At 24.0% G+C, this 27607-nt stretch overlaps 8 protein-coding genes across 8 annotated transcripts; 2 read left to right on the forward strand and 6 right to left on the reverse strand.

Annotated features, from left to right (window-relative positions):
* Positions 1 to 1644: 1644 nt before the first annotated feature.
* On the reverse strand, positions 1645 to 2559 carry PCHAS_1102700 (serine/arginine-rich splicing factor 12, putative; the record flags this gene model as incomplete). The annotated part of the gene is made up of 1 exon (XM_735230.2): positions 1645 to 2559. The coding sequence occupies one exon, from the start codon at positions 2557 to 2559 to the stop codon at positions 1645 to 1647; it is 915 nt and encodes a 304-aa protein (XP_740323.2).
* Positions 2560 to 5292: 2733 nt separating this feature from the next.
* On the forward strand, positions 5293 to 5850 carry PCHAS_1102800 (actin-depolymerizing factor 1, putative; the record flags this gene model as incomplete). Its single annotated transcript, XM_016798512.1, has 2 exons — positions 5293 to 5500; positions 5690 to 5850. The coding sequence occupies 2 exons, from the start codon at positions 5293 to 5295 to the stop codon at positions 5848 to 5850; spliced, it is 369 nt and encodes a 122-aa protein (XP_016653908.1).
* Positions 5851 to 6661: 811 nt separating this feature from the next.
* Positions 6662 to 8869, reverse strand: PCHAS_1102900 (protein kinase, putative; the record flags this gene model as incomplete). The annotated part of the gene is made up of 1 exon (XM_738918.2): positions 6662 to 8869. One exon carries the CDS (start codon positions 8867 to 8869, stop codon positions 6662 to 6664), a length of 2208 nt encoding a protein of 735 aa, XP_744011.2.
* Positions 8870 to 10179: 1310 nt separating this feature from the next.
* Positions 10180 to 13525, reverse strand: PCHAS_1103000 (myosin B, putative; the record flags this gene model as incomplete). The annotated part of the gene is made up of 8 exons (XM_016798513.1): positions 10180 to 10395; positions 10479 to 10877; positions 11040 to 11219; positions 11400 to 11986; positions 12084 to 12179; positions 12267 to 12399; positions 12574 to 12717; positions 12872 to 13525. The coding sequence occupies 8 exons, from the start codon at positions 13523 to 13525 to the stop codon at positions 10180 to 10182; spliced, it is 2409 nt and encodes an 802-aa protein (XP_016653909.1).
* An 861-nt stretch (positions 13526 to 14386) lies between these two features.
* On the reverse strand, positions 14387 to 15222 carry PCHAS_1103100 (60S ribosomal protein L31, putative; the record flags this gene model as incomplete). The annotated part of the gene is made up of 3 exons (XM_016798514.1): positions 14387 to 14584; positions 14793 to 14944; positions 15213 to 15222. 3 exons carry the CDS (start codon positions 15220 to 15222, stop codon positions 14387 to 14389), a joined length of 360 nt encoding a protein of 119 aa, XP_016653910.1.
* A 1039-nt stretch (positions 15223 to 16261) lies between these two features.
* PCHAS_1103200 (conserved Plasmodium protein, unknown function) lies at positions 16262 to 18069 on the reverse strand (the record flags this gene model as incomplete). Its single annotated transcript, XM_738942.1, has 2 exons — positions 16262 to 17904; positions 17985 to 18069. 2 exons carry the CDS (start codon positions 18067 to 18069, stop codon positions 16262 to 16264), a joined length of 1728 nt encoding a protein of 575 aa, XP_744035.1.
* A 1436-nt stretch (positions 18070 to 19505) lies between these two features.
* On the forward strand, positions 19506 to 25323 carry PCHAS_1103300 (cation transporting P-ATPase, putative; the record flags this gene model as incomplete). Its single annotated transcript, XM_016798515.1, has 2 exons — positions 19506 to 24886; positions 24990 to 25323. The coding sequence occupies 2 exons, from the start codon at positions 19506 to 19508 to the stop codon at positions 25321 to 25323; spliced, it is 5715 nt and encodes a 1904-aa protein (XP_016653911.1).
* Positions 25324 to 25855: 532 nt separating this feature from the next.
* On the reverse strand, positions 25856 to 27269 carry PCHAS_1103400 (AN1-type zinc finger protein, putative; the record flags this gene model as incomplete). The annotated part of the gene is made up of 6 exons (XM_016798516.1): positions 25856 to 25879; positions 26014 to 26075; positions 26265 to 26388; positions 26621 to 26716; positions 26869 to 26976; positions 27174 to 27269. 6 exons carry the CDS (start codon positions 27267 to 27269, stop codon positions 25856 to 25858), a joined length of 510 nt encoding a protein of 169 aa, XP_016653912.1.
* Between the last annotated feature and the right edge of the window lie 338 nt (positions 27270 to 27607).

The following is a 27607-nucleotide window of genomic DNA, read 5'->3' on the forward strand; positions in this document are numbered from 1 at the left end:
AATCAAGGCATTAATCTATTCCAATTTATAAACACCGTACACACGTATGTATATAATTGAAAATACAAAAAAATATAATCTTTATAAAGATAAACAAATAATCCACAAAATTTAATTTTAAAGCCCGTCTTAATAAAATTTGGATTTATCTCTTAAATTATCTTCAGTTGTTGAAAATGTTCCATGTTTTTGTCATTCTTTTTTAAGTCGACAATTATTCATATCATCATGAAATTTCTTAAACCATATTTTAAAGCATAACAAAAAATGCCACGAAAAAATCAAAAAAAATTTTTTAAATCCTATAAGATGTTGTAAGTGTGTACCTTCATGTTATTATCTTCAAATTTTTAACAAATTTTATTACAATTTCAACTTGAAAAAAAAACATAATGAGATTGTCAAAAGGTGTCAAAAATTCAAGAGCATGAATAATAAAAAAGAAAATCTTCCAAAACGACATAAAAGTTTCATCATAGTTATTTCCATAGTCCCACCATTTCATATGTACATTCATATGCTCATAGGAAATAACTTCAATTTAAATAACCTTTTACAATTTTAAATATGTTGTTAACGTTTTCTTATTTTTTTCTCTTCTTTCATTTCATAACCTCGAATTTTTTTATATAAAGAAAAAAAATTATTTAAAGAAAATTTTACAAAATAATTAAGTTAAATGGTAGTAGGAAAATAAATGATAAATATATATCTTGTATAAAAACTTATCATCATTTTTGTTATACATTATTATGAATCTAGATTTTTCTTGACAAATTATTTACTTTAAAATTGTAAAAGACATATATAAATACATCTCTATATAATAAATATACAATCACAAAATATGAATATGTGTTCTCATTTTTTTTCTATACATATAGCTATCTCAGTCTTCTTTTTTTTTTTTTTTTTTTTTCTTGCTTTCCCTTTCTGATATATTTTTTTTTTACTAGCTATATTACATAGGCAATACTATTTGACATCCTAATGTTTTTTTTTTTATTTTGGAAAATATTTATAATTAAAAACCAATATTATTAAAATAGGCAACTAATTATAAGCAACATATAAATACTCTATTTATATATATGCACACATTTTAATTGGAAATTTGGCAAAACAAAAATATAAAAGAAAAAAAACAAAAAAAGAATTGTAAAAAATGGATACGGAAAAAATATTACCAATTTAAATCCATATATTTACTATTCTTTCTAAATTATACCAATTAAAGGTGAAAAAAAAAAAATATGAAAATAAAAGAAATGCAGACAATAATACAAGGCTTTAGCCAAAATATCATGTATTTTTTTTTTCAAATTTTTTAAAAGTATGTAATATTCATTTTTCCGGTGAATAAGAGTATATCAAAATTGGGTCTTCAAAAAGTGAAATATTCTCTATATATAACATAAGTTGTTGATAACTTTAAACCATGCAACTGTATACTATACAATGGTGAAGTTAAATTTTGTTCGTATATGTATGTGTACCCTAGTTAAATTTCGCAAAGCCTGCATAAGTTTAAATAATCTTACTTTATATTCCTAACATGGTATGCTAAGAAATTTCCATTTTTATTTCCATAAAATAGAAGTTATTAATTCGTATATATTTTTCATCTTATCCTATATAACCTGCTCAATTCGATTCTGCGTCTTGACTATTAACTGAATTTTTATCATCATCAGATTTATCTCTATCTTTGCTTTCCCTCCATTCTTTTGAATTTTCTCTTTCTTCTGTATTATCATTTCTTCGTTTTTCATCATCCCTTTCAGTATTGAATGAAATGGATTTTGAAACCATTTGTTTTCTTGATCGTTTACTTGAATTACCACTTTCATTACTATATCTATCATTACTATATTTTGATTTATAATCTTTTTTATTATGTTTACTATTTCTATCTCCACTTCTGCTAACACTTCTGTTGTATCTTCGTTTTTCTCTATATCTTGGACTATCATTTCTGTAACCTCTAGATCTACGACCTCTACTAAAACTTCGATCACGATCTCTGCTTCGATATCGGTTATAACCCTTCACATAATTATTTTTTTTATCTCTGTAACTACCCACATTCCTATCATAACTATCTCTATATCTTATTCGTTCTCTCGATCTATCACGTCTTCTCATTTTATCACGTGAATATGAGCCATATCTTGAATTTGATTTTGATATATATCTTCTTTTTAACCTATTATCAGGGTATTTTCTATATCCATATCCTGGTCCTCCACCTCTTTCTTTATATCTCATAACTCTAGGATCTGATCTACCTTTTTGAGCTACAAAAACTTCAATTCTATTTCCATCTATTTCACTTCCATTCATTTCTTTTAAAGCTTCTTCAGCATCTTTGGGGTCATAAAATTCGACAAACCCAAACCCTCTTGGTTCTTTTGTATAATAATCTATTGGTAAATATACATCTTTAATTGCTCCAAACTTTTTAAATTTTTCTCTAACCATTGATGGGGATGTATTAAATTTTAATTTCCTTATCAACAAGGACATAGGTTGTGGTTTTTGGCCTGAATGAGGTCCCATCTTTTCTATATCTTTTATTTAATTTGTTTTTTCTTATAATTCAAACTTATTTTAGCAGATTTTTCCCAAAATTAAAAGAATTTATTATATATAATATACACAATTCAATATCATTTAATTTTAATTTAAACTGTTTTTTATTTTTTTATCGTTTTTTTCTGCTAAATATATATACAATACATTATTATTTTCACAAACTTATATGTTAATAATATTTTTACATTCAATATACTTTTTAAATATGTATATAATATACATATACATTACAAATGTTCTATAAATATGATTACATATTTTAATTCCATATATTATATCACTCTTTATTTTAATTATAACAAAAATACTTAATTTTTTTTTTATATATTCTATGTTTAACTTCCTTTTTAATTACTAATAAAAAAAAATTATATAAAAAAATATGTACAAGTCATACAAACTTCTATAGCTATTTTATATTAAATTATAAATCTTCAACTTGGTTTTAAAATATTTACTTTTTTTAAAAAAATTTATAATTAAAAATAAAACCACGTTTCATAGAGCATAAATATTGTAATATATTTATAAGCAAAATTTAGCATAATATAAAAATAGCTACATATGTAATATTACCTATATTTTATGCTTACCGCTTTAAATAAATAAATATATATATATGCTCATATTCAATACGGAAATATTTTGCCTACCCGCATTGTATTCCTTAACACTTATGCATATATTTAAATATATAAATATATAAAAAATATGCTAAATCATATATTTAATTTATTTCATATTTATACGTAAAATATTATATTTTTTAAATAATATATAAAATATAATTAAACATATGAAATTATGAGTTCAAATTATGTGTTAACACGTCAATACCCACACTTTTTATTTTGTCAACATTGCCCAATAATTACCCAAATTACCAACATATATTATTACCATTATTATGTACATGACTACTGCTATACACATTAATTATGAACGAGTCATGTGCTGTTACAAAATAAGGAGAATGTAAAAAGGCGAGCATATTTGTATAACATTCTTTGACCCCTTCTTTATACAAACTATATACATACTAAAATGCATATCATAACTTAATTTTTATCTTATTTATTATTTTCATACTATATAATATTCACAATTATGATGTCGCATATTTTGCTTCATCTTTTCAGTTCAATATGGGACATCCCCATAAATAATTACACCTTACAAATAACCTATTTTAACTAGCTAAACATTTTAAAATTTTTATTTTATGTACAGCCATTTATATTATCCTCAAAATTATATTGCTTGGTCATATAAATTGTTCTTACATTTTAATACTATTTTACATAGACTTATTACCACTAAAAAGTGTGCTAAAAATATAATTTCTTATAAACAAAAAATATTTAAGTCTATATTTTACTCCCTACATTGTTAACAAAATTTGGGACATATTTTTATGCCATAAAAATGTGCATATTTCATAATGTCAAAACATTTAAGAGACTTTCTTAATTTTTACATAATAAATGAATGAGCATGTATAGCTCCCTAATATTTTATCAATTTTTTTTCACACACAAAAAAATATACAATCCTTTTATAATGTGTGTTCATAAATATTAATGAGAACATAAAAGTCATACAATCTTAAGTTATGAATTTTCCTCCCTATATTTTCATTTTCAAATATATACAATGGTATAAAAATGAAAGTTACAAGGTGTATTATTTCCATATATTTTACAATAAATTCACAAAAATGTTCTATAACACTATACATATACATCCCCTCATTTAACTTATTCCCTGGTTATAAGCAATTAAACTTTTTTTATAAAAAAATAGTTTTGGAAAATGCTATATTATTAAATTCGTTATTTTTTATTCATTTCTTATAATTTGTCATAAACACATGCACTGTTAATATAATCATAAAAAAATGTATATCTTGGTATTTTTCCACCATAATTAAGTAAGCAAAATATAGATTTATTAAATATAAATATTTATAAAGTAATTAAGAGGATTTTTATTTTTCAAACCAAAAATGTTATAATATATAGTATATATTTATATATGCGTAATATTACCTCCCCCTCCTATACCCATAAAAAAAAGCCGTATAAAAAATTTGTACACACTGCACAAACAAAACATTTAATATAGCTCAAACCTCACATTTCCATATATATATAAATAAGCTAGGAATAAATATTAGTAAAATATTAAAAAAAAAAATATATATATATATAAAGAAAAGTTTTATAAATGCATATATATATTAAACCCGTAAATAATACGAACTATAACGAAAATATTGTGCTAATAAAATATACACATAAAAAAATACACATGATATAAAAAGAAAAAAACTTAAATATATATACATTAAATTTTTTGAGTATAAATTTTATTATTTTATTCATGCACTTGCACATTTTAAACTGCAAATTAAAAATATATATAAATAAAAAATAAAATACACCTATGTCTGTTTAAGGCTATATATATATATTTCTTCTACCTGTTTTCTTTCGTTTTCTTTCACCTTTTTATTGTTTCTCAATTTAAAAAAATTGTAAATTATGAATATTACTAACAAATTTGAAAACCCTTAAAATTTTTATAAGGAATACTGAAAAGCTTAAAAATTTCACGTTTTTTTTGTAAAGTTTTTGAAAACATTTAATTATAATTTTATAGATATATTTAAATTATCTCAATAAATATTTATTCAAAATGATAAGTGGGATTCGTGTAAATGACAATTGTGTTTCCGAATTTAATAATATGAAAATTCGCAAAACATGCAGGTGGATTATATTTGTTATAGAAAATTGTGAAATTATTATTCACTCCAAGGGAGAAACTACATCATTAAAAGAGCTTGTTGACTCTATAGATAAAAATAATAGCATTCAATGTGCATATGTTGTGTTTGATGCAGGTAACTAATCCATAATCATATCGCCATATAATCATATATTTTTTTCGTTTATCATTACTTTCCATATTATGTTCTTATGTGTGTGTATCCCTAAGTCACCCCTTTAAATCCCTTTGCTGTGTATTACACCAATTTCTTTCACCAAATTTTTTCACATTTTTCTTAACCTTTTCACTTCGCCATTTACAGTAAACAAAATCCACTTCTTCATGTATGCAAGGGAAACCTCAAACTCTCGAGACAGGATGACTTACGCATCCAGCAAACAAGCCTTGTTAAAAAAAATCGAAGGAGTTAACGTTTTTACTTCCGTTGTCGAAAATGCTCAAGACGTTGCTGATTATAAATAAGCTAACTCGAAAACCTCAAATAAATCGGCAAGTGGGAAAACCACTTTCTCTATACAGTACAAAAAGCAACACACATCATTTTAACGAATACCCGAATTACAAAACTTTTATTCTATTATTTGTGAATGTTCACAAAATAAAAAAAAAAAACATACATTTATTATGTTACATATTCTATATCTATAGTTAATTATATTTTTAGAATGTAAGCTCAAACAAATTAAATTGTTTATTATAGTATTCATTATATATGCATGTGTTATAGTGTGTTGGAAGTATTTTTTTCTTTTTTTTTTATTTCATTCCCATTTATGTAGTATTATAAAAAAGCTATTGTAAACATACTGTGTTTATTTTTTAATATTCTATTAATATAATTAAGATATAGAAATAAAACATCGTTCTTACATTTATGAATCAACCGATAGGATAATCGTAAAAAATTAATATTGAAAATTACAAATGTATACTATCTCAATAGTTAGAAAGTTTTTATTCTTTCCTTACCCGATTTGATAATATGATACCTTAAAATGTTTTTCACACTATCACATAATTATATAGCTATATGCATATGTCAATCTTCCACATGCTAGCTAGACTTACAATTTAACAAAAAGTGAAATTTATTTAGGGCATTCTTTAAAGAGTTTATTGTTTATAATTCTATTAACTAAAAGGGAACTAAAATTATACAAAAAAATGAAAAATCATAAAAATGCAAAAATTAGAAACAGATCAAATAACAAAATAAAAGAAAAAAAAAAAGTGTAATAAAAAAATGGTTATATTGAATACATTTTTCGATTCATTATAAGGAACTCAATTTGAATCTTGGAGTATTTTCTTCATTATTAAGATCAAACTCATCAAAAAAATCATCAATATTTAAGTTGATTTTTTTTGAATTTTTTTTATCCTCTGTAAAATCTAAATCCCATCCAAAATCATCTAAAATCTCATCCTCTATCTCCTTTATACTTTTTAATTTATCCTCTGTTTTATGTATATCTATTTTGTTTTCATTCCTTGTGTTGTTGTTAAAAATTTGATTAGCATTGTTGCTTGGAGTTGTCCGAATCGTGCTTGTCTTATTGTTTTTTTCTGCCTGCTCAATATGATATACATTGGTAAAATTATTATTTATAACACCTTGTGGATATTTTTTTTGATTATTTTCAGAAAATTTATATCCATGATGATAAGTAGTGTTAGCCTCTTTTTCATTCGTCAAAGAATTTTCAACCAAAATTTTATCATCATTCTTTTTTGTGTCTGTATTGTTAACTCCAATATTCATTACAGAGTTTTTTAACAAAGGAAGAACAAAATCAAATAATTCAAATGTAATTTCACGAACTTCAGGAGATTCATCAATTAAACATTTAACTACTAATGGCATTATATTTAAAATAAATCGTTTTATATCAAACTGATTGTAAGTAGCTTTTATAGCTTGTAGTGTCGCTGCTCGTATTTGTACATACATATCACATAAACCTATTTTATAAACATTTTCTAATATATTTTGTTTATCCTCTAATATATAATTAGCTATTTTTGCAATACATATAATAGTATTTGTTTTAATACAACAATCTCTATCCTTTAAATTTTCTAATAATACATGTAAGGCTTGTGTTTTTATATTATTTTTTAATTTTGGATATACATAAATAAAATTTTTGATAGTTGCATTTTTTATTGATATATTATTATCAGAAAATCCATACATATATGATAAATATATTTCATTCATATTATTATTATTTAAATTCTTTTCAATAAGTGGAAAACATTCTAATAACATATATCTAATAGATCTATCTGTTTGTAAAAAATATTTTAAAAAAGTTGGATATACCATTTTTTCAAAATCATTTATATTCATATCTTTAGAAATTATTAATATAATTTGTAAACATTTTTCTAAATTTTCAGATACTTCTAAATTTTTACAAATTTCTGGTAGTATTAATTGAACCTTTACATCAATATTTATATTATCTAAATTTTCATAAAGGTTACAAAAAAAATTATTTTTTTCAATCCTAGATTTCATATGAATTTCTGTTAAAAATAACATTGTCTTTACTATATAACTCCCAGTTATATTATCATTATTTAATATTGTAGAAAAGTTTATGTCTATACCTTTTACACTATATTGAAGTAATACTTCATATATATTCCATAGATTTTGTGGTAGACAATTTTTATATATTTGCATTATATCTATATTTAAAAAATATTTATTTTTTATCTCTTTATATGTTTCACCATTTAAAAAATATTCATCCCTTTTTCCTTCCGAAAAACACGTATTTTCAATACCCATACTAAACATATTACCTTCTTTATTTTGTGATTCTGTTATATAATTTTGATAGGACCATACCATCAAATAAGCTATACCATATGCATCAATTGCAACCGGTTTTGCAACACTGGAAAAATTTATTAATTTATATCCATAACTAAAAAATAAATGATCTTGAATATTATTTATAATATTATGTATGTTCATATTTTTTTCATATATACAATCAAATAATGATAATTTCCATCGACCCTTCGAAGTCACAAAAACAGATAATGGATTTATTAAACAATGGACATAATTATAATTGTTAATAAAATTAACAGCACTAATAACTTCATATATTCCCCATATAGGATCACCTTTTATATTTTCAAAAAATAATGGCACACACTTTTCAGTTACTATATATATTCTTTTATCATTATCAAATGTATATAATACTTTTAAAATATTAGGATGTATTAATTTTTTTGAATAATTTAAATGATTATTAACATATTTTTTAACATTATTATGAAAATCCTTATTACTTTTTTCATAAATAAAAATACTAACGTCTTCATTGTTTTTACTTACACCATCATATATATCATAATACCCTCCTCTAATTCCATTATATTCTATTTTCTTTTTAATTACATAATTAAAATTTGGGGGTAAATCCCCAAGTAATTTATTCACAAAATACTGAAACATCCTTTTTCCTTCTTTCCCTATTCCATATGAACTTTTATTTAGATTATTATCACTACTATTACACTATTTTAATACTTCCTTTTTTTTTCTGAACCGTTCATAGCTAGCTAATATTTATGACAAATATTTTGGAAAAAAAAAAAAAATTAACATATTTACATGCATGTTCATACAATAATCATTCATATTTTTTTTTTCAGTCTTTTCGCTTGTTCATTTCTATTACCACAATACATACTATCCATGTGATAAATATTGTATAATTTTACTCCAACTTTTATGATATCCTTTTTCCAGATCAATTTTTAACTTCTTTCCTCTTTTTCACATTTGTTTTATATTTAAATAAAGTAATCTTCATGTATTTATTCAATTTTTGAAAAGCATTATACGACTAGGATATTATATAACATAATTCTTCACTATATATACAAAATTGGTACCAACCTAATTTCTAATTACTACATTATTATACTTCCTTGTCCATTAATTTAGAAAAAAATGAATAGCATAATTTTCCAGTTTAATTTTGTATTAATCCTATAATATTCCATCTATATATGCAATGTACTGATTTTTTTTTTCAACTTCTTCTCCCAAATTTCATATGCAACATATCTCGTTTTTTATTCCTTTCCTCTTAATAGTTTTATTTATAGTTTTACAGTTTTTAAAATTAAAATGTCCTCATTTTTCGATTTAAAAATAAATTAAAAAGTATAACAAAAAAAAGAAATAATGAAAATAGAAAAAAATCGGATAAAAAAATGCGGGGAAAAATATGCACATATAATGACAAAATTTAAATACAATTTTTCAATTACCCTTTATCAAACTTTCAAAAAATATTAATTAATTTTTACATACATAATTTAACTAAAAAAAAATATTTATAAACCATAATCATGCATTTAAATGTTTTTTCCATTTTCTTAAGTTTTGATAAGCATACATTATAAACCGTTGTTACCATATCTTTTACTAAACAAAATTATATTTCCCTTCATCAAATCATATGAAAATTATATTTGTAATGATATCCATTTCGAATTTCATTTCTATTATATTAGCTAGACATCAAGCATATCTGTGCACCCACGTACAACAGCTAGTCTTGCCAAAGAAATCACAAAAACATAAACAAAACAAAGAATAAGCTAGCGAATAAACTAGCGAATACTAGCGAATAACCAAATCACATTACACACATATCAATTATAATCGGTGACAAACAAAACAAGGTGTCTCCACTTCTCACCTGTAAAACTTTTCTATAATACTAAAAATTTAAACAAAATAAAAATTCTTACTTATTCAAGCTCCTTCATATGCTTATATTTTCGAAAATAAGCCTGAGCTAGCTGTAAATTTCTTATGTTCAAATCCACAACTTCCTTCTTTTTTATTCTAGTAATTATTGCAGTAGCTATAGTACATAAATTTTTATAACAATTTAAATTGTCGCTAATTATTTCTCTAATCCTACTTACACACTCTTTTTTCAAAAATATCATAGTTTTTCCAACCTATAAAATCAACAAAAATCGAACACAGTTGTATATACATACGCATAGTAAACTCTTTCGTTTCTTTTCCATCTTTATCATACCTTGTACAAGTCGGGGTCAACGGTGTTCTGAAGCATCCTAGAAACCTTTTCCTTATCTGTTAAGCTCGAATCTTTGGAAGTAGAATAATCTAAATATTCAAAATAACTTAAAAATACATCAAACGTATATTTGTATTGAAAAAAAAAACTTATATTTAACGTTTCAATAATCGATAAAGCAAAAAGCTGAGGGAAAACCTTCTTCTGATTAAAATTGTTTTTTTCCTTATTTTCGTTCGGTTTTATACATTTTATAAAATATATATTTGTACTTTTTAAATATGAAATTATATTATTCAAATTTTTCAAATATTTAAATGTTATCAAATTTTTACGTCCCAGTGATTCGGAAACCTCCACATCTTCGTACAGACTTCTCACTAAGCTGTTCTCCGATCCCTGCAAGGGGAAGCGAATAAACAAATGAAAAATAGCAAAACAGCGAAAAAATAACACTACCACTACATTTTTCAGCAATTTTCAGCATTTTTCAACATTTTCAACATTTTCAACGCTTAGCGGTTCTCTCTTCGAACGAGCTCAACGCGCATCTATCCTCACCTTTAAAAGACGCACAATGTTTGATGGCAAAATGTCCTTATTCTTTGAAATAAAATTTGTAATCGTATAGGTCACATCGCTCACAGTATGCTTAATCACAAAGTTTTTGTTCATGTCCCTTTTTGCAGTAGCATATTTCTCATGCTTTGAAAATTTACTTGTGTACATGCCTACAATATTCTACAATAGTATTTAAAAAAGAAAAGAAATAATAAGAGGCATACAAAATTATAAATATAAAACTGGTTCATTCCAAAAGTAACATGCACAACACAGGTGAAGCTAAATAAGCCATATTTATAGTTAGATCCACGATGTAGGTATACAAATTACTATGTCAGCCTTTCCAATCAAATTTACCTCATCGTTTTTAACTGGGCCCAAACACGAATCCTCCAAAATAGAAATGATAGATGTCTTTCCTCGTAATAAGTCAATAATACTTTCATTCGTTGTATACTTTACCGATTCAACCAAAATATCTTCTGCCTTATATAACTCTGTTTCTTTTTCATAAACTATATATAAATATATACTATGTATTTCTTCATTTGCTATATTAATTAATAATTGTTCTAATGAATTTTTTGAAAATATTTCAAAACCAAATATATCTAATATTCCTATATAACTATTTAATTCCTTATTATTATTTAAAAAATTATTTATTCTTTTTGTTAAATATGAAAATATTTTATTATATAAATCTTTTGATATTGATTTACATATAGACACTGATTCATCTACTGATAATGGAATTTCGATTTTTTGATTTGCTATTGTCTTTTCAGTAAATACTAAACAGTCTTTTAAGTTGTCATAATTTATTCCCAGCAAATTACTTATCTCATTAACCAATCCTAAATTGTTCTCATCAAGTTCACTACAATTTGTTTTACCTCCCTTTTCAATCTCCTGATATTCCACATTTCCAAGGAGTAGCAACCCTAAACAAGTGCAAAGTGAAAAGTGAAAAGTGGAAAATATCAATGCATATATAAAAAATCATATCCAAAAGTTGAGAGCAGCATCTACGAGCCTTACCAGATAAGGTCAAAAAAAGATCGTCTTTCATATCATGCATGTTCATCTTATCAAAGGAAATCATTAGATCGTTAAAATCCTTAGCATCATCAATTTCTGAAAAAGTTTATAAACAATTTAAGTTACATATAATTATAAAAAATGAAAATATTTCAATCTATTTTTTTTTTTTATTTATATTACCTGGTATAACAACATTTTTATTAACAATATATTTGTATTCATCTTCTGATCTTATTTTATATTTATTTTTCAATTCTTGGCTCATTCCGTTAAATATTTGATAAAAAATATGGTACCCTCGTTCTTCTTCTTCCTATACATGACATCAAAAAGGGAGTTATAAAAAATACGTATGTATGTGCATATATATAGATATAGACACATGAATCGTAAATTATTCAAAGAACCGAAATATACGCTCTATCATTTTCATATGTCCAATTCTTTTGCTCTCATATATCAAACAGTTGTAATTAACGAAATTTACCTGTGATACTACTCTTATATTTTCCAATAAAAATATTTCAATACTTGAAGAAACTATGTTTTGATATCCATCTAATTCAATTTTAATATACTTTCCGTATCTACTCGAATTGTTATTTTTCAACGTCTTTGCATTGCCAAATGCCTAAATAAAGAAAGAGATCAAAAATGAGAAAAAGTTCGAAAAAATGTCGAAGCATAACCCATTTTAGCCATTCATAACATCATTGCACACTATCCTTTGTAATTATCTATTAAAATGTATACAGATTTGAAAATTGTTATTTTTCCAAACATACCTCTAGTATAAAATTCGAATCCCACAACGTGTTAGAAATCTCGTTATCCTTTTTAACGCCTGATAAATAATATTTTATTACAAGTTTCGAAGCTTCGGTTTTCCCAGACCCACTCTCACCACTTATTATAATAGACTGGTTAGTCTTTGTATTTATAAAATCAGTCATAGCATCTTTTGCATAACTATAAACATGTGGTGGAAGCTCATTTGTATTTTTATTTTTATATTCATTAATGTCTACATCAATGAGTTGGTAAGGGTTTATTGATATTAACATTGGCTCTGCTATTGTATATATATAATTTTTTTCATATCTTAAAGCTAACATATTTAAAACTTCTGCAGAGTTATGATGAATCATATCATTTAATCTATGGTTATCTACATTTATTATAGAATTGCAATTAAATAAATCCCCCTTCTTAACTACATATTCACTATTCGTCTCAGGAATTATTTCTTTTACTCTATAATTTTCTCCATCCACACTAAGAACTAAACATTTAAAAAAAACAACATCAGGATAAAGACTAGCATTAGGGCTTTTATGTGTCCATATACAAAAATTTCCCCCTTCAAATCCCGTTTGATTTTTATCAAGAAATTCACTATTCACTCGTAAATAATCCGTTAGCTCGTTTGCGTTCTTCATTATTTATTTTTTTTAATTCAACATATAATCTATAATTTTCTCACTATTTTTTCCATTATACACACACATATAACATATGTATGTAATTACAAATTTGCATAACTAATATATATGTTTTTTTTTTCTTTTATTTATTATATTTAAAAAATTATAAATTTGTAAAAACTTTCACACTTTATTTGTCCTTTTAGCAATAAAAAAAAATTTGCAAACAATTTGTTCTACTGAATTGTTATAATTTTCATTTTTTTTTTTATCATTTCATTTTTAAAAAAATGATACAACAACCTCTATTATTTTTTATATAAATAATATTTAAAAATTATATATGTTTCTTTTTTCTTTTTTTTAAAATATAACATTTAAACAACAGTTTTAAAAAAATAATAACCAAATTAAATTGAGAGAAAAAAAAATAGCTGCACACCAATAATTTTTTTTTTTCTCTCTTTTTTGTCTGAACTGTTCAGAATAAATAAGTCATAAAAATAATAAAAATATTTTCCACCTTTTTATAATCATAAACTTAAATTGAATAATTATAAATATTTATTTAATTTTTATGAAACCAATTTAAATGAAATAATATAAAATGTAGATCTCCCCAATAGGGGTTGAAAATAAAAAATTTCCACAATTGGAAATTTGCTCTCCCTTTCCGAAAATTCAACTTTATCAAATGAATATAATTTGAAAAGGTATATTAAAAATTTATAAAATTTTCATATTATTTTAAGTCTATATCTAAATTTTTATAGTCTGTTATTTTTATATATTATACATATATAATTAAAAAATAGGGTAAAAAAAAATTAATCATGCACATATAGTATATATATAAAATACTATTCCATATTATATTTATTCGTTTGTTTCGCATTCGTTAACTAATCCTTTGAAGGAATCAACCATGACATGTTGAACAAGGGTATACATTCTTTCTTTAGAGTCTTCATCTTCATTTCTTACACGTTCGATTTTAACTCTGACTCTTTTAGGTGGGTTTCGGATACCCTTCGACCATATAAATTTATTTAATTTTACATCCAATCGTACATCCTATATAAGAAAATGAAATAATAAATTTATTAAAGTTGAAAAAAAATAAATAAAGCAAATTTTATATTTCTTCCATTTATTAAATGTATACATTATAGTATACGATTATTCACATGCACAATACACAAAATAGTATATGAAATAGGTTTTACAAAGCATCCTTCAATTATAATCATAAATGGGTTATATATAACATGTTTAGCTATACCTTTGTGTGCATTAATTTTCCTGCTATGTTTTTGATTTCCTTAATAGCTCTTGGAGCTTTTCTTTTGTAACATACGTCATGAGTCAACTTGCTCAAGTTGATAGTAATAACCTTGGTTGATGGTTTTAAAGTTTTCTTTTGTTTTTTTACAGCTATAAAAAAAAAATATTAAAAAAAATTTTTATATAATATTACATATATTCTATTATAGTGTTGGCATGGTACATATATATATAGTCTGTAATTTTTCCAGTTTTATGAAAAGGATATTTAAGTATTTCCTTTTCTACTGAGGTTATTATATAAAATAACTTTTCTATATAACTATATTTTTTATGTAATTAAAATTTTCATTTTCTTTTACAATTTCCAACATATTAATTATATATAAATTTTTCATTTTTTTCAATTTATTATTACCTTTAACCATTTTGATATTGTTATAATGAAATAAGGTTATAAAATTAAAATTTACAAAATATCAGGTTTAATTAGTAAAAATATAAATTTTTTTTACTTTGTGAAATATATTTTTTTATAAAAAAAAATATTCTTTTCTTATTTATTTTCACCAATTTTGTAAAGCTTTAAAATTTCTTGTTTTTAATAAATTATTTGTATATTGCTTAATTGTTTATTTGTGCAATGTTACGAATTTTTTTATTATTCTTGAAGAATAGTTACTCGTATGTTTAATAATATATATAATATCAAAATAAGTTTAAAGCCAAATATAAAAACTATTTTGTAGGTAATTTATTTACATAATCCAAAGCATGCATATATTATTTTTGCCAAATTATGCACAAAATTCTCTATGAAATACTTCGTAATAATAATAAGCCCTTACTATTTATTATTACCATTCTTAACAATTATTATCACGACTTAATAGCCGTTAAAAATAAAAAGCAATAGCCATTTTTAATAAAAATATATGTATACATTATTATGCATACTTCAAATATTATTTATTTTTGGCAGCATTACAATTTATTATATACATATATTTTGCCCCTATATTATATAGAGAGCCGGAAGGGGTTTTATTTCCGTTTTGCGTCGTTACATATGTTAAAAAAAAATTTCCATAAATATTTTAAATAAAGCATTTTCTTAAAACTTTCTATAAATAATTTTTTAATAATAAAATAAAAATATTTCCCAACATTTTCAAACATTTTAATATCCCTTTTTCGTCAATTTCGTAAATTTTGCAAACTTTGTAAAATCGCGAAATTAATTAAACATTTTGATATGCTTATTTTTTCTTCGGCAAGTTCAACGAAATGCCACTTGTTTGAGATGAAATAAAAACATACGAATGTGAATAGTATACACTATCTCATGTTCACCAAAAAAAATGTAATAGGTAAAATATAGGGTTAAATAGGGTTGAAAAAAAAAAAAAAAATAATATAACAGCAAATGGCACTACAAACAAATGTACTACTGCTAAACATAATGAACTATATATACCTTCCTAATATGTTAAAGAAGGAAATACATTTTCCAATAACAGTGTAAGATATAATATCAATAAAATCTTGTCCTGGGGGTGGATATTTTTTATAATCATATCGATATATTAGGGATGAGTTTTTAAGCCACAAATTATTAGACATACCTCTATGTATAATTCGAGAATCGTAAATAATTAAATCTGTTTCTTGAACTTTAGGTATAAATGATGATCCTGTTTGATAATATATATTCATAAAACGTTTAAAATTGTAGAAACCTTTTTTAATTCGACTATTACTATACGTGACCATATCTAAATTATCTTTTAACGATGAAAAAAAATGGGTTCCTAAAAAAAATTCAAAATTTCCTGATTCTTCGTTTATTTTATTTAAAGGCATAATAATACTTAAACCATTTATCCCATTATCAACATGATATGATTGTATTTCACTTAAAGGTTCATTATTTAATAATTGCAATTCCGATATAAATAGTTTGTCATTGTATTTACTTTTTATATCTAACTTATTTAATTCTGTATTATTTAATAATACATCTTTATCAAGCATATTAAAAATATTTTCATATATTCCTACTGGCAAATAAGAGTAAACGATGTTCAACCAATACTGTTGTATATTAACAAACATATCACTTATCTTACTATTTCGTAATATACAATATTGTCTTCCTCTTGTTGGTCTAATACAAAATACATTTGCATCTTTATCCATTAAAAATGGTGATACATTCTCATTACTTTTTCTATCTAAAAATAATTCGTTTTTTATTTTATTTACACTTTCCTTTGGTAAAAAGTCCTTTAATACAACTACTCCATATTTTGATAAACTTTTTTTAATTTCATTTATTGTATCAATACTTAACACATAAGAAACTTCATTAATATAATTTGAATTTTCATCAAACACATTGGAATCGTTATTTTTTCTATTTTCTTCATGACCTATTCCAAGATAATTATCAATTTCGAGCCCGATATCTTTCGATGTATTCTCACTACAATGTCTATAAGATCTTCGAACTTTTATAAAATCAAAAAAATTATTTTTTTTATAATTAATTAATAAATATAAATAACTATATACATATAATTCATCAATAAAGCTGTTTAATATGTCTTCGTTTTTTTTTCTCTCTATGATTTTTTTTCGTTTTAATATAAACTCTTTTAAATGATCGAAATTTATATTTTTTAAAAAATCTTCCTTTTCTTCCCATTCATCAAGTTGGCTATGCTTTTTCAAACCTGTTGAATTACTTTCCTTTTCAATTCCTTTTGTTTTGTATTCATTAAAATGAATTACAATTTCGTCAACCAGTTTGTCGACAATCTTATCAAATTCTGTTTCATTCTCTAAAACATTTTTTAATTTTCTTTTCGATGTTTCAAAAATGGTATTTAAATATTGTAAATGATAATCTAGAGGGAAATAATTATTTGCTCCCTTATAAATATAACTTATAGGCACATTAAAATTGTTGCATACTTTTTTAATTCGATCATTATATTTTCCTCTATCAACATATTCAAAATTGTCCTTCGTTAAGTAAAAGTATATTTGTGGTGGAGCCTCCTCTTGAAATGCTAATTTCTTTCTCTTAATGTATTCATTGCATAAGCCTACAAAATAGAAAACACAAAAGGAATGAACATCTGATCGATAAACTCAAAACAAATAATTATTTCACTTTTGTACTAACCTAAATTTATGGATACAAAAGATAAGGTGTAAAATAAATACTTGTATTCAAATCTGGTTACTAGTGAATGTGTAGATTTATTCATTTGGTTTTAAAAAAAAAATAAATATACTACATTAGGGATGTAACATAAGTTCTTTGTAATTTATAATAGCTCACTGCTTTGATTTATTTCGCTTTTCACAGTGGCTTACAGAATTTTCCAAATAATGCATCACCCCTACCTATACACATGAATAGCCCATCGAAAAGTTTTCTTATTTTGTGTATCAAGTCAAGCCAAATAAAAGCAAATCTCTGTTTTTATGCAGTACCAAATTTATCGAATGTTGGGGCCGAAGCTATACCTTTCCTTTTTCACTTCTTCCTTTTTCACTTCCTCCTTTTCGCTTGTCACTACAGAAGCATACTAAATAAAATGCAATATATTTTTCTGTGTTTGATAAAAAAAGCAAAGTAAGTTACAAAAATGAATATTCAATTTGAATTATTTTAAAATACAAAAATTGACACAGCTCATTATATATGCATATATACATACGCAACTATACCATTATAGATATGTACATAATTTTTTTTTTTTTTTTTTTTTTATTTCCCACTCTAATTTTATCACCAAATTAGCACCCTTTCCCCAATATTATGTAATTTCAATTCTGTTTATTTTGTTCGTTTTTTTTCATTTTTTTCCTATTTTTTTATTTTTCATTTTGCTTGTTTTTTTCCATTTTTAATAACCCCATTTCAATGGTAAACCCTTTTAAGCATCTACTTTTTTGGCAAATCCATTTTGGAAAAATGCACATAAATAAGTATGAATAAGCAAATCATTAAAGAAACAATAACGAAACAATAACGAAACAAATAAAGAACACATATATTTTTATATGCGAAACACATATATTTTATATGCGAATTTAATTAGCTATATTTTTATCACATCTCATACATATGTATTTGGCTATTTTCAACATGTTTAATATTCTTTTTCATTTTTCTGTTCTCTCCCTTATATGTTTGATATCATTTGCCATCAACTAAAGTGTCATTTATTTTCTTTCATCAAAGGGTGAAATGCGTTGAATATTTTTTTTTTTTTTTTTTTTTTTACCTCTCAAAATTGTCAATCTAAATTATATCACTACTTTGTTCGCTACCTCGCCAATGATGAGCATAAATTAGTTTGGCTGCTTTGGGGTTGTTTCGAAAAAGAAGTGCATGCTATATATCTGAACAAGTTAATACACTAGTTGGGAAGTGGCGAATATATAAATTGAAGACTGCTTGTGAAGTAGCATTGTGTGTCAGCCTCTTACCTCCACAGATATACATCAAAGAAGACAAAGCAAGCAAACTACTCGCAAAAAATAAGTAAATACAAAAGGTATACCAATACAAGAGCAGAAACCAAATAATAGCACTACTTCATATAGCATATGCAAACTACCAACTGAAATATACAAGCATTTTTAGTGTGCTTCAAAAAAATCAACTTTTAAAAGTACGTATTGTAAAGATAAGATGGTTAACTTTTGCAGGTCAGATAAATTACTTATAGAATATAGCGAGCTTAGATGTATATGTTTTTTTTATGTTTTTTTGTTATTATGTTTTTTTATTTGGGTTCTACATAAAAGATGGGTTCGGAATAATATAGAGCAAAAACACAAATTAAAAAATTATGAAGCAATTTTTAAAAGCGAAAATATCGAATTTTTTAATTACATCTATGAGAATAACGATCCCAATGAAGTTGTAGTAAAACAAGAAGGATATAAAAATTGTTACATTGGATTTTTATTAAAAAAAATTTCAATATTTTTATATATATGTACACATATAATTATAATTATTTTAATATCGAACGAGTATTGTATCAAAATAAATAATGAAATATTATGGAATGGTAGAGCTTTTGAATTCTTTGTTTTTTTTTTATTAAGCTTCACTATAACATATGGTATATTAATAATTAGAAAACATATACAAGGTTTATTTTTAAAGCCAGCATTATTAAAGGATAGCGATTATATTATTGTTTATACTCTAAATGAAGAATATACGAACTTTTACACCTCCCAATATTCCAAAAAATTTACAAAATATTTTAAAAAATGTACATCATACATCAATTATTGGATATACATATTTTCAAAAAAAAAAAATATACTTATTAAAAAATGGAACCTTCAAAAATATGCTATCTCATATTTACAATTTTTTTGTGACTGCTTAGATTTTATTCAAGCTTACATTTCTTTGCCAACTTTTTTAGATCAAATAATTCAAAACACTAAAATATATATTAAACAATCGGAAGAGTCTTATACAAATAAAAATACACACTCCTTTCATGATACAAAAAAAAAGCATCACAATTTTTATGAAAACTCATTATTTAACGAAGATAATGTAGAACCACTACCAAATTCAGAACCAAGAAATAGTATCAATAACATTGGATCATCACAAAATATACTCGACCAAATCAAACGTAAAAAAAAACAAAATGATGATAGCAAATCGATGTGTGGAAATTTCTCAAATATTTCAGATTATGAGGATGATGATACTCCAAAAACGAAATATAAACTACATAAAGTACAAGTTAAAACAAATGAAAAAAATGTAAAATATTTTTTCTTTCGAAGTATGAAATATTTATATAATGAAGAGAAAGATGCATTTATTAATATATCTCATAGTATTGAAGAAAGAGTACACAATTTTAATTTTAATTATATTTTAAAAAAAGGTGGACTAAACAATAATGAAATTATAAATAATATAAATCAATATGGATATAATAATATACATTTAGAAGTAACTTCATTTTTCACAAATCTAAAAAGAGAATTGCTAGATGGAATCTATATGTTTCAACTTTTTCTTACTTATAAAAATTTATTTTGGAAAGAAATGATTACTTCAATGATTTGGATATTTATATCTATCTTAACTGTAATTAAAAAAGTTTTAAAGAATCAAAAAAATAAAAAAGAAATTTATGATAACATTCAAGCCAATAGTAATATTAATGTGACTGTATATAGAAACTCGTTAGAACAAGAAATATCATCTAATAATTTAACAATTGGTGATATCATTATTATTAAATCGGATATGACAGTTCCTTGTGATTGTCTATTACTTACTGGTCAAATTTTAGTCGATGAAAGTTTATTAACAGGTGAATCAAGGCCTATGAAAAAAATTGCTATACCTACAGAACATCGAGGAAGTAATTCCAAAAATGAAAAAGAACAAAACATTGATACATCATTTTCATTAAATAAGCAAAACAAATTTAATCCTAACCATATGCTATATGCTGGTACAAATATAATATCAATATTAAATTCACCAGAAAATATATATGCAATTGTAATAAATGTCAGTATATATACTTATAAAGGGAAATATATGCAAAATGTTTTATTTCCAAATCCTTTACTTTTTAAATATGATTCACAATTACCAATAGTCTTTATGTTTACGATTGTGTTTAGCTTATTTTGTTTCTATTTCCAAATTAGATACTTAGGTTTAAATATGACATCTGTTTTTTATTCCATCGGTACTTTATCACAAATATTACCCGTATGGACACCTGTCGTATTAAACATCGGATTAAATATATCGACAAATCGTTTAAAAAAGGAAAATCATATTCGTTGTATTGCACCCTCGAGGATACCAATCTGTGGAAAAATCAGAGTCTTCTTTTTTGATAAAACAGGAACTATTACTAATCATAATTTAGAATTTTCAGGAATACATTTTTGTAATAATATTATATCACCTCAAAAAAATCTAGTATCTAAATTTTTTGAAAAAAAAAATATAGAACCCATAACGAACAATGATATTACTGCTCCTACCCCCACATCTTCTCACCCCAATGCAAATCCACTAACCCTAACCGACCTAGCCACAAACGAACAACAAAACAGTCAAACCAAATCACTAACAAATAATGTAACAAATACAAACCCAAGTAATAGTAAACAACAGAATGAAAAAGACGATCCACAAAAAGGAATCGATAAAGGTAGTGCCAAAAACGGAGATAATAGTAAATCAGGAAATTCATATTATTGTAGTGTTTATAATGAAGCAGGAGAAGAAGATAACAATTCTCCAGCATTTGATCAAATAAATTCAAATAAAAATACAATTGGAAAAAATATCGATCAAAATAATAAAATAGAAAATACAGATAAAGCATCAAGTTCAGAAAAAGATGACTTTAAATCACCAAATTTTTCGATTTGTGAAAAGAATAGTAGATCTGGTAGTGGCGATTTATTTCAAAGTTATGATGAAGTAGAATATCAACAAAATTCAGAAAATGCTCCTATTTTAGATGATAAAATAAATCATCAATCTAATAATTTTGATGAACTTCGAAAGAATGTAGAAAATGATGAAACATCCAATGATAATAGTAATATGGCAAATAATGTAAGTTACTTTACAAATAAACAAAATGTAATAGATGAAGACAATGTACAAAATAAAATAGGTAGCTCAAGTCTTGATGATAATTATCATAGAAAATCATGGGGAGGAGATAACAATAATATATCAATCATGAATAAACATTTTATAGATTCCAATTCGTCAATAAATTCTGTAACGTCACTTCTTTATAATAGTAAATTAGTATGGGCAAATAAAATAACCCTTGAAAATATGCCTGAAAATTATAATCTAGTTGTATATGCATTAGCAGGCTGTTCATGTATTTATGCAGATAATAATATAATATATGGAAATGAAATTGACAAAAAATTATATGAAGCAACAGATATGATTATACATAATTATATTAATGCTGATAATATTAATGTAAAAAGGATTTCTTTAAAATTAGATTCTATTTATAAATCATTTGATATTATAAAAACATTTGAATTCGATTATTACACAAAAGTATCAACAACTTTAACTTATGGTTATTTTGATTTTCCAGAAAAAGTCCATATCGTATTTTCAAAAGGTTCATTCGATAAAATATATCAAAGATGTATCAAAACAGATGAACTTTATTTTTATAAACAAAAAGAACAAGAGTATAGTAAAAATGGATTCTATGTTATTGCTTTAGCATTTAAAATTATATATGATCTACCAAAAAATAAAAGTAAAAATAATTTTTTAAACTTAACAAGAGAAGAAATGGAAACAGATATGAATTTTCTTTCTCTAATAATGTTTAATAATCATATCAAAGTAGATGCACATTATGTAATACAAACTTTAAAAGGTTCTTGTATTCGTCCTGTTATTTTAACTGGTGATAATGCATATAATTGTTTATATGTTGGAAATAAAATAGGATTATTTAATAATATAAATACTTATGAATCTTTTTATTCTCTCAATGTCAATTCAAATGATAATATAGATTATTCAAATCCAAAAAAAAATCCAAATTTTTCAAATCAAAATCGTTTTAATTCTAGTGATATCAAATTTATGTCCTTTGAAAATCTTTTTAAATACAATTCTAAATCGAACCATTTTAATAGTTCAGAAAATTATTCTCAAATAAATAAACAGTACCTTCAAAATTATGGTTATGAAGAGGATGCTCAAGAAACAGAACCCCTAAATGGGTCCAAAAAAAAACGGGATCAATCACAAAACCTAAAAGAAAGTCACAACATTAATCAGCTTGGCAATAATAATGTTGGCATCATGACGAAAAACCAACACAACTCAAAATATAACACCCTTAACAATGTTAATCAATATGATAGTAGCATTCATGATACTAATGCATCTAAAATAGAAGAAGAATACCTTTTAGATTCATATAAAAATATGAATCCTATAAATGGAAAAATGCATAATTATCAAATAGAAGAAGATAATTATGAAGAAAATATTATAATATATGGCTATCTACTAAATGGTGAATTAATATTTGTTAATATGCAAAACGATAAAAAAATTAATAATGCAATTGTTTTATATAAAGATATATATAAAGAAATAATATTAACAGGTGAAGCATATAACTATATAAGGGATAACATTTTTAAAATCCAAAAATTTGAAGATGAAATGAATTCAAATTTAATTAATAGTAACAATGCATTTAAACATAATTCAAAAAAAATAAAACAAGATCCTTCGATAGAAGAATATAAAAATTTCCTTTTAAAAGTTCGAATATTTTCAAGACTTACACCAAATAATAAAATGGAAATAATTAAAGACTTTATTAAATTTGATTATATATCGGGTATGTGTGGTGATGGTAGTAACGATTGTGGTGCCTTAAAGACATCTCATGCTGGTTTGGCTTTATCAAATTCTGATACATCTGTAGTAGCACCATTTAGTGCAAAGAATGAAAATTTAAAAAGTGTTATAGATATATTAAGAGAAGGTAGAGCATGTTTAGTTACATCTATTAATTGTTATAAATATATGCTACTATATGGATTCATGATATCAATTATAAAAATTATTCTTTTTATGCGTGCTCATGCAATTATGTCAGAATATGGCTATCTATTTTTCGATAATGTTATATTATTATTACTAGCTAAATCTATGACATTATCTAAACCTGAATATAAATTAAAAACACAGACACCTACTTCAAGTATTATTGGGGCCCAAACTATACTATCTTTATTATGTACTCTCATGATTAATTTTTTCTTTTTATATTATATTATGTTTAAATTTTTTTTTGTATGTAATTTGCCATCCTCTTATTACATTAATACTTCAGCCCCTAAGTCTGCTTGGTGGCTTATGAGCGATAATTATGAAAGCTTTCTCGCCTGCATTTGGTTTTGCTTTCAAATTGTTAACAGCGCCTTTATATTGACACTTGGTGGGAAATACAGGAAGCACATCTTCACTAACTATACATTTATGACGTAAGAACAAAGCGACACAAAATTTAGATTATGCACCATGCTAATGCATTTTATCCCTATTTCACATTAACATACATATTCATGTTGTTCATTCCCTTTTCAGGTACTACGGCTTAATAAACCTATTTTTGTTTTACTTAACTGTTGGAGGACCAAACAAACTGACATGCCTTTTCCGTATGAACTGTAATGATGAAGTTTCAAAACAAACCAAGTTCAAAATTTTGGAATTATTTTCATACTCAGCTGGAGGTTTATCATTTTATGGTCCCAATGGGAATAACATCCTAAGTACTGAAATTAAAATAAAATTCCTTTTTTTAAACTTTTTAAATATAATCATTAATATTTTAATATCTAAATATGTTTTATGTGAAAGATTTTATAATATTGTCAGAAAATTTTTTAAAATTCAAAATAGACGAGTCCCCACTTAATTATATTCTATGTGTGCATTTCATATGCTCATAAAAAATGGGCATACGATAGATTGATGGATCAATCATACATTTATTTTTTTTTACATAAAATATTATTAATGTCTTTCATACGTTTATTCATTTTTTACTATTATAAAATTTGTTAAAACTTCATAGAATATTTGATTTCGATATTGTCATTGTAAATTTATATACCCCTTTTATACATTAACATTTTTTTTTTCTTTTAAAATTTATGCACTGTTCATAATTTTTTAAAACATATTTTTGTCAAATGACAAAATTTATTTTTCAAAATGGAGAAAAATGCCAAACACAATAATACATTAATTTAATAAATAAATAAGTAAAAATAGAGAATCATAACTTGAAAAAACGATTCGAAAATAACCAAACTCAATATACAACATCACAAATTTACATATAGAAATGTAGAAAATAAAAATAAAAACAAAATACTTAAACAATAAGGCGAGACACTATTTGTAAGACATCCAAATTAATCATAATATTTATAACGGTAAAAATCTTACTGTATTGAACACCATTTTTTCTAAAAACAAATTTAAAAGGTTGTAAATAAAAAAATATATTTTTTTATCTCAATTGTATAAGAGAATTATATGTAAATATATTCTGCAAATATTAATTCACAAAAACGACATAAGAATTTTAGAAAAAATCAACCTTCATTTTTCTATTAATTTTTTTGTAAGATTTATCCGGTTCATGCTCCTTTTTAAAAATATCTATAAAAAAATAAGTACTCTATTAAAAAATTTTAAAAAATATATTAAAATATAAGGGAAAAAATAATGCAAGCACACAACTGACTATACACCCACACACCATATAAAATAAGATAGCTTAAACTTTTTTATGATTATGTGTGCATTTAAATATTATAATTAAAACTATTTAAAAGCAGTTTAACATACTTTCAAAAAAGCCCTTCTTATGTTTCTTATCAGCAATACACTTATGCGTAAAATCATATCGGTGAGGCAAACAAAAAGTCTTTTTACATTGCTTACAAAAATAGCTATTAATATCATTCAAAACCTGAATAAATATAAGTTTTAGTAATAGAAAAAGAAATAATTTAACTTTCTATGCTTACATATATATGCATTTTCAACTACATTCAAGGGTTATAAGATAAAAAACATGCGCATATATATTGCCATCGGGAATAAGGATAGGACCCTATTTTGTATTCCCTCTATGATATGAAAGTATTTTTTATTTGGCACATTGACTTGTATAATTTATAAGTGTCTATTTTATTCTTTACCGTTTTACATTTTTCTCTATCACATATTTTTGGTTTATTTGTTTTTTTTACATAAGTGCACTTATAAAGTAAGTGCCATTCTATCTCTTCTTCTTCCTATATATATACAAAAAAAAATAAATAATAAATTCATTTACCTAAGTATCGATTTTTCAAATGAATAAATAACATATCTCCATATATGCATATGGTTGTTGTGTGTAAGCAACTATAATATTTAACCGCTTTGTTATTTTTTTCGCACTTACATCAGGAATAACTGCATTACAGTATTCACATAAAATAACTTTTTTCAAATCAGAGTGTTTTAATTTAGAGCATACATGATCTTGTGCTTTTTTATGTAACTCGCAAAACTAAATAAAAAAAATACGCACCAGACATTATATTATAGAAAAGCAGACGGAAAATTTTCAGTGGCACTATGCATATATATTTAAGAAAATATCAGGTATCATTTGTAGCATACACACACAGCTGCATCCCACAACATTTATTTTATGACCAATTTTTTATATACATATGTGTTATTATATTTTTTATTAGCTTATACCAATAATTCACAATATTCACATTTGTGTGGAAGAAAATCGTGATATCTACACCCTTCGAATTGGCATTTTTGAATAAAATTGGAAAAATAAGCCATATTATTTTTTTTAATATATATTATTTAGTCATATTGTCCTCATTTTTTTTTTATTTATAAATATTTAAATATGCCATGCTTTTTCATTATATGTTTTATATTCCCTGTTCATAATTTTTTTTTATTTTACATTCACAGTTAATATTTTTTTTATTGCTTATATTTTTTTTTTATTTTTTGGTCATATATTTTTTTTTTATTTACCCAATTTAATTATTATAGCAAATTAAAACTAAAAAGATAAAGGAAAAAAAATATAATGGATGTTATTTTTTATAATACGTATTTTACCTAATATATAAAACAACATAATACATATTATATTGTAGTTTACCTTT

The sequence above is a fragment of the Plasmodium chabaudi genome (genome assembly GCF_900002335.3).
Source record: "Plasmodium chabaudi chabaudi strain AS genome assembly, chromosome: 11".
Lineage (NCBI taxonomy): Eukaryota > Apicomplexa > Aconoidasida > Haemosporida > Plasmodiidae > Plasmodium > Plasmodium chabaudi.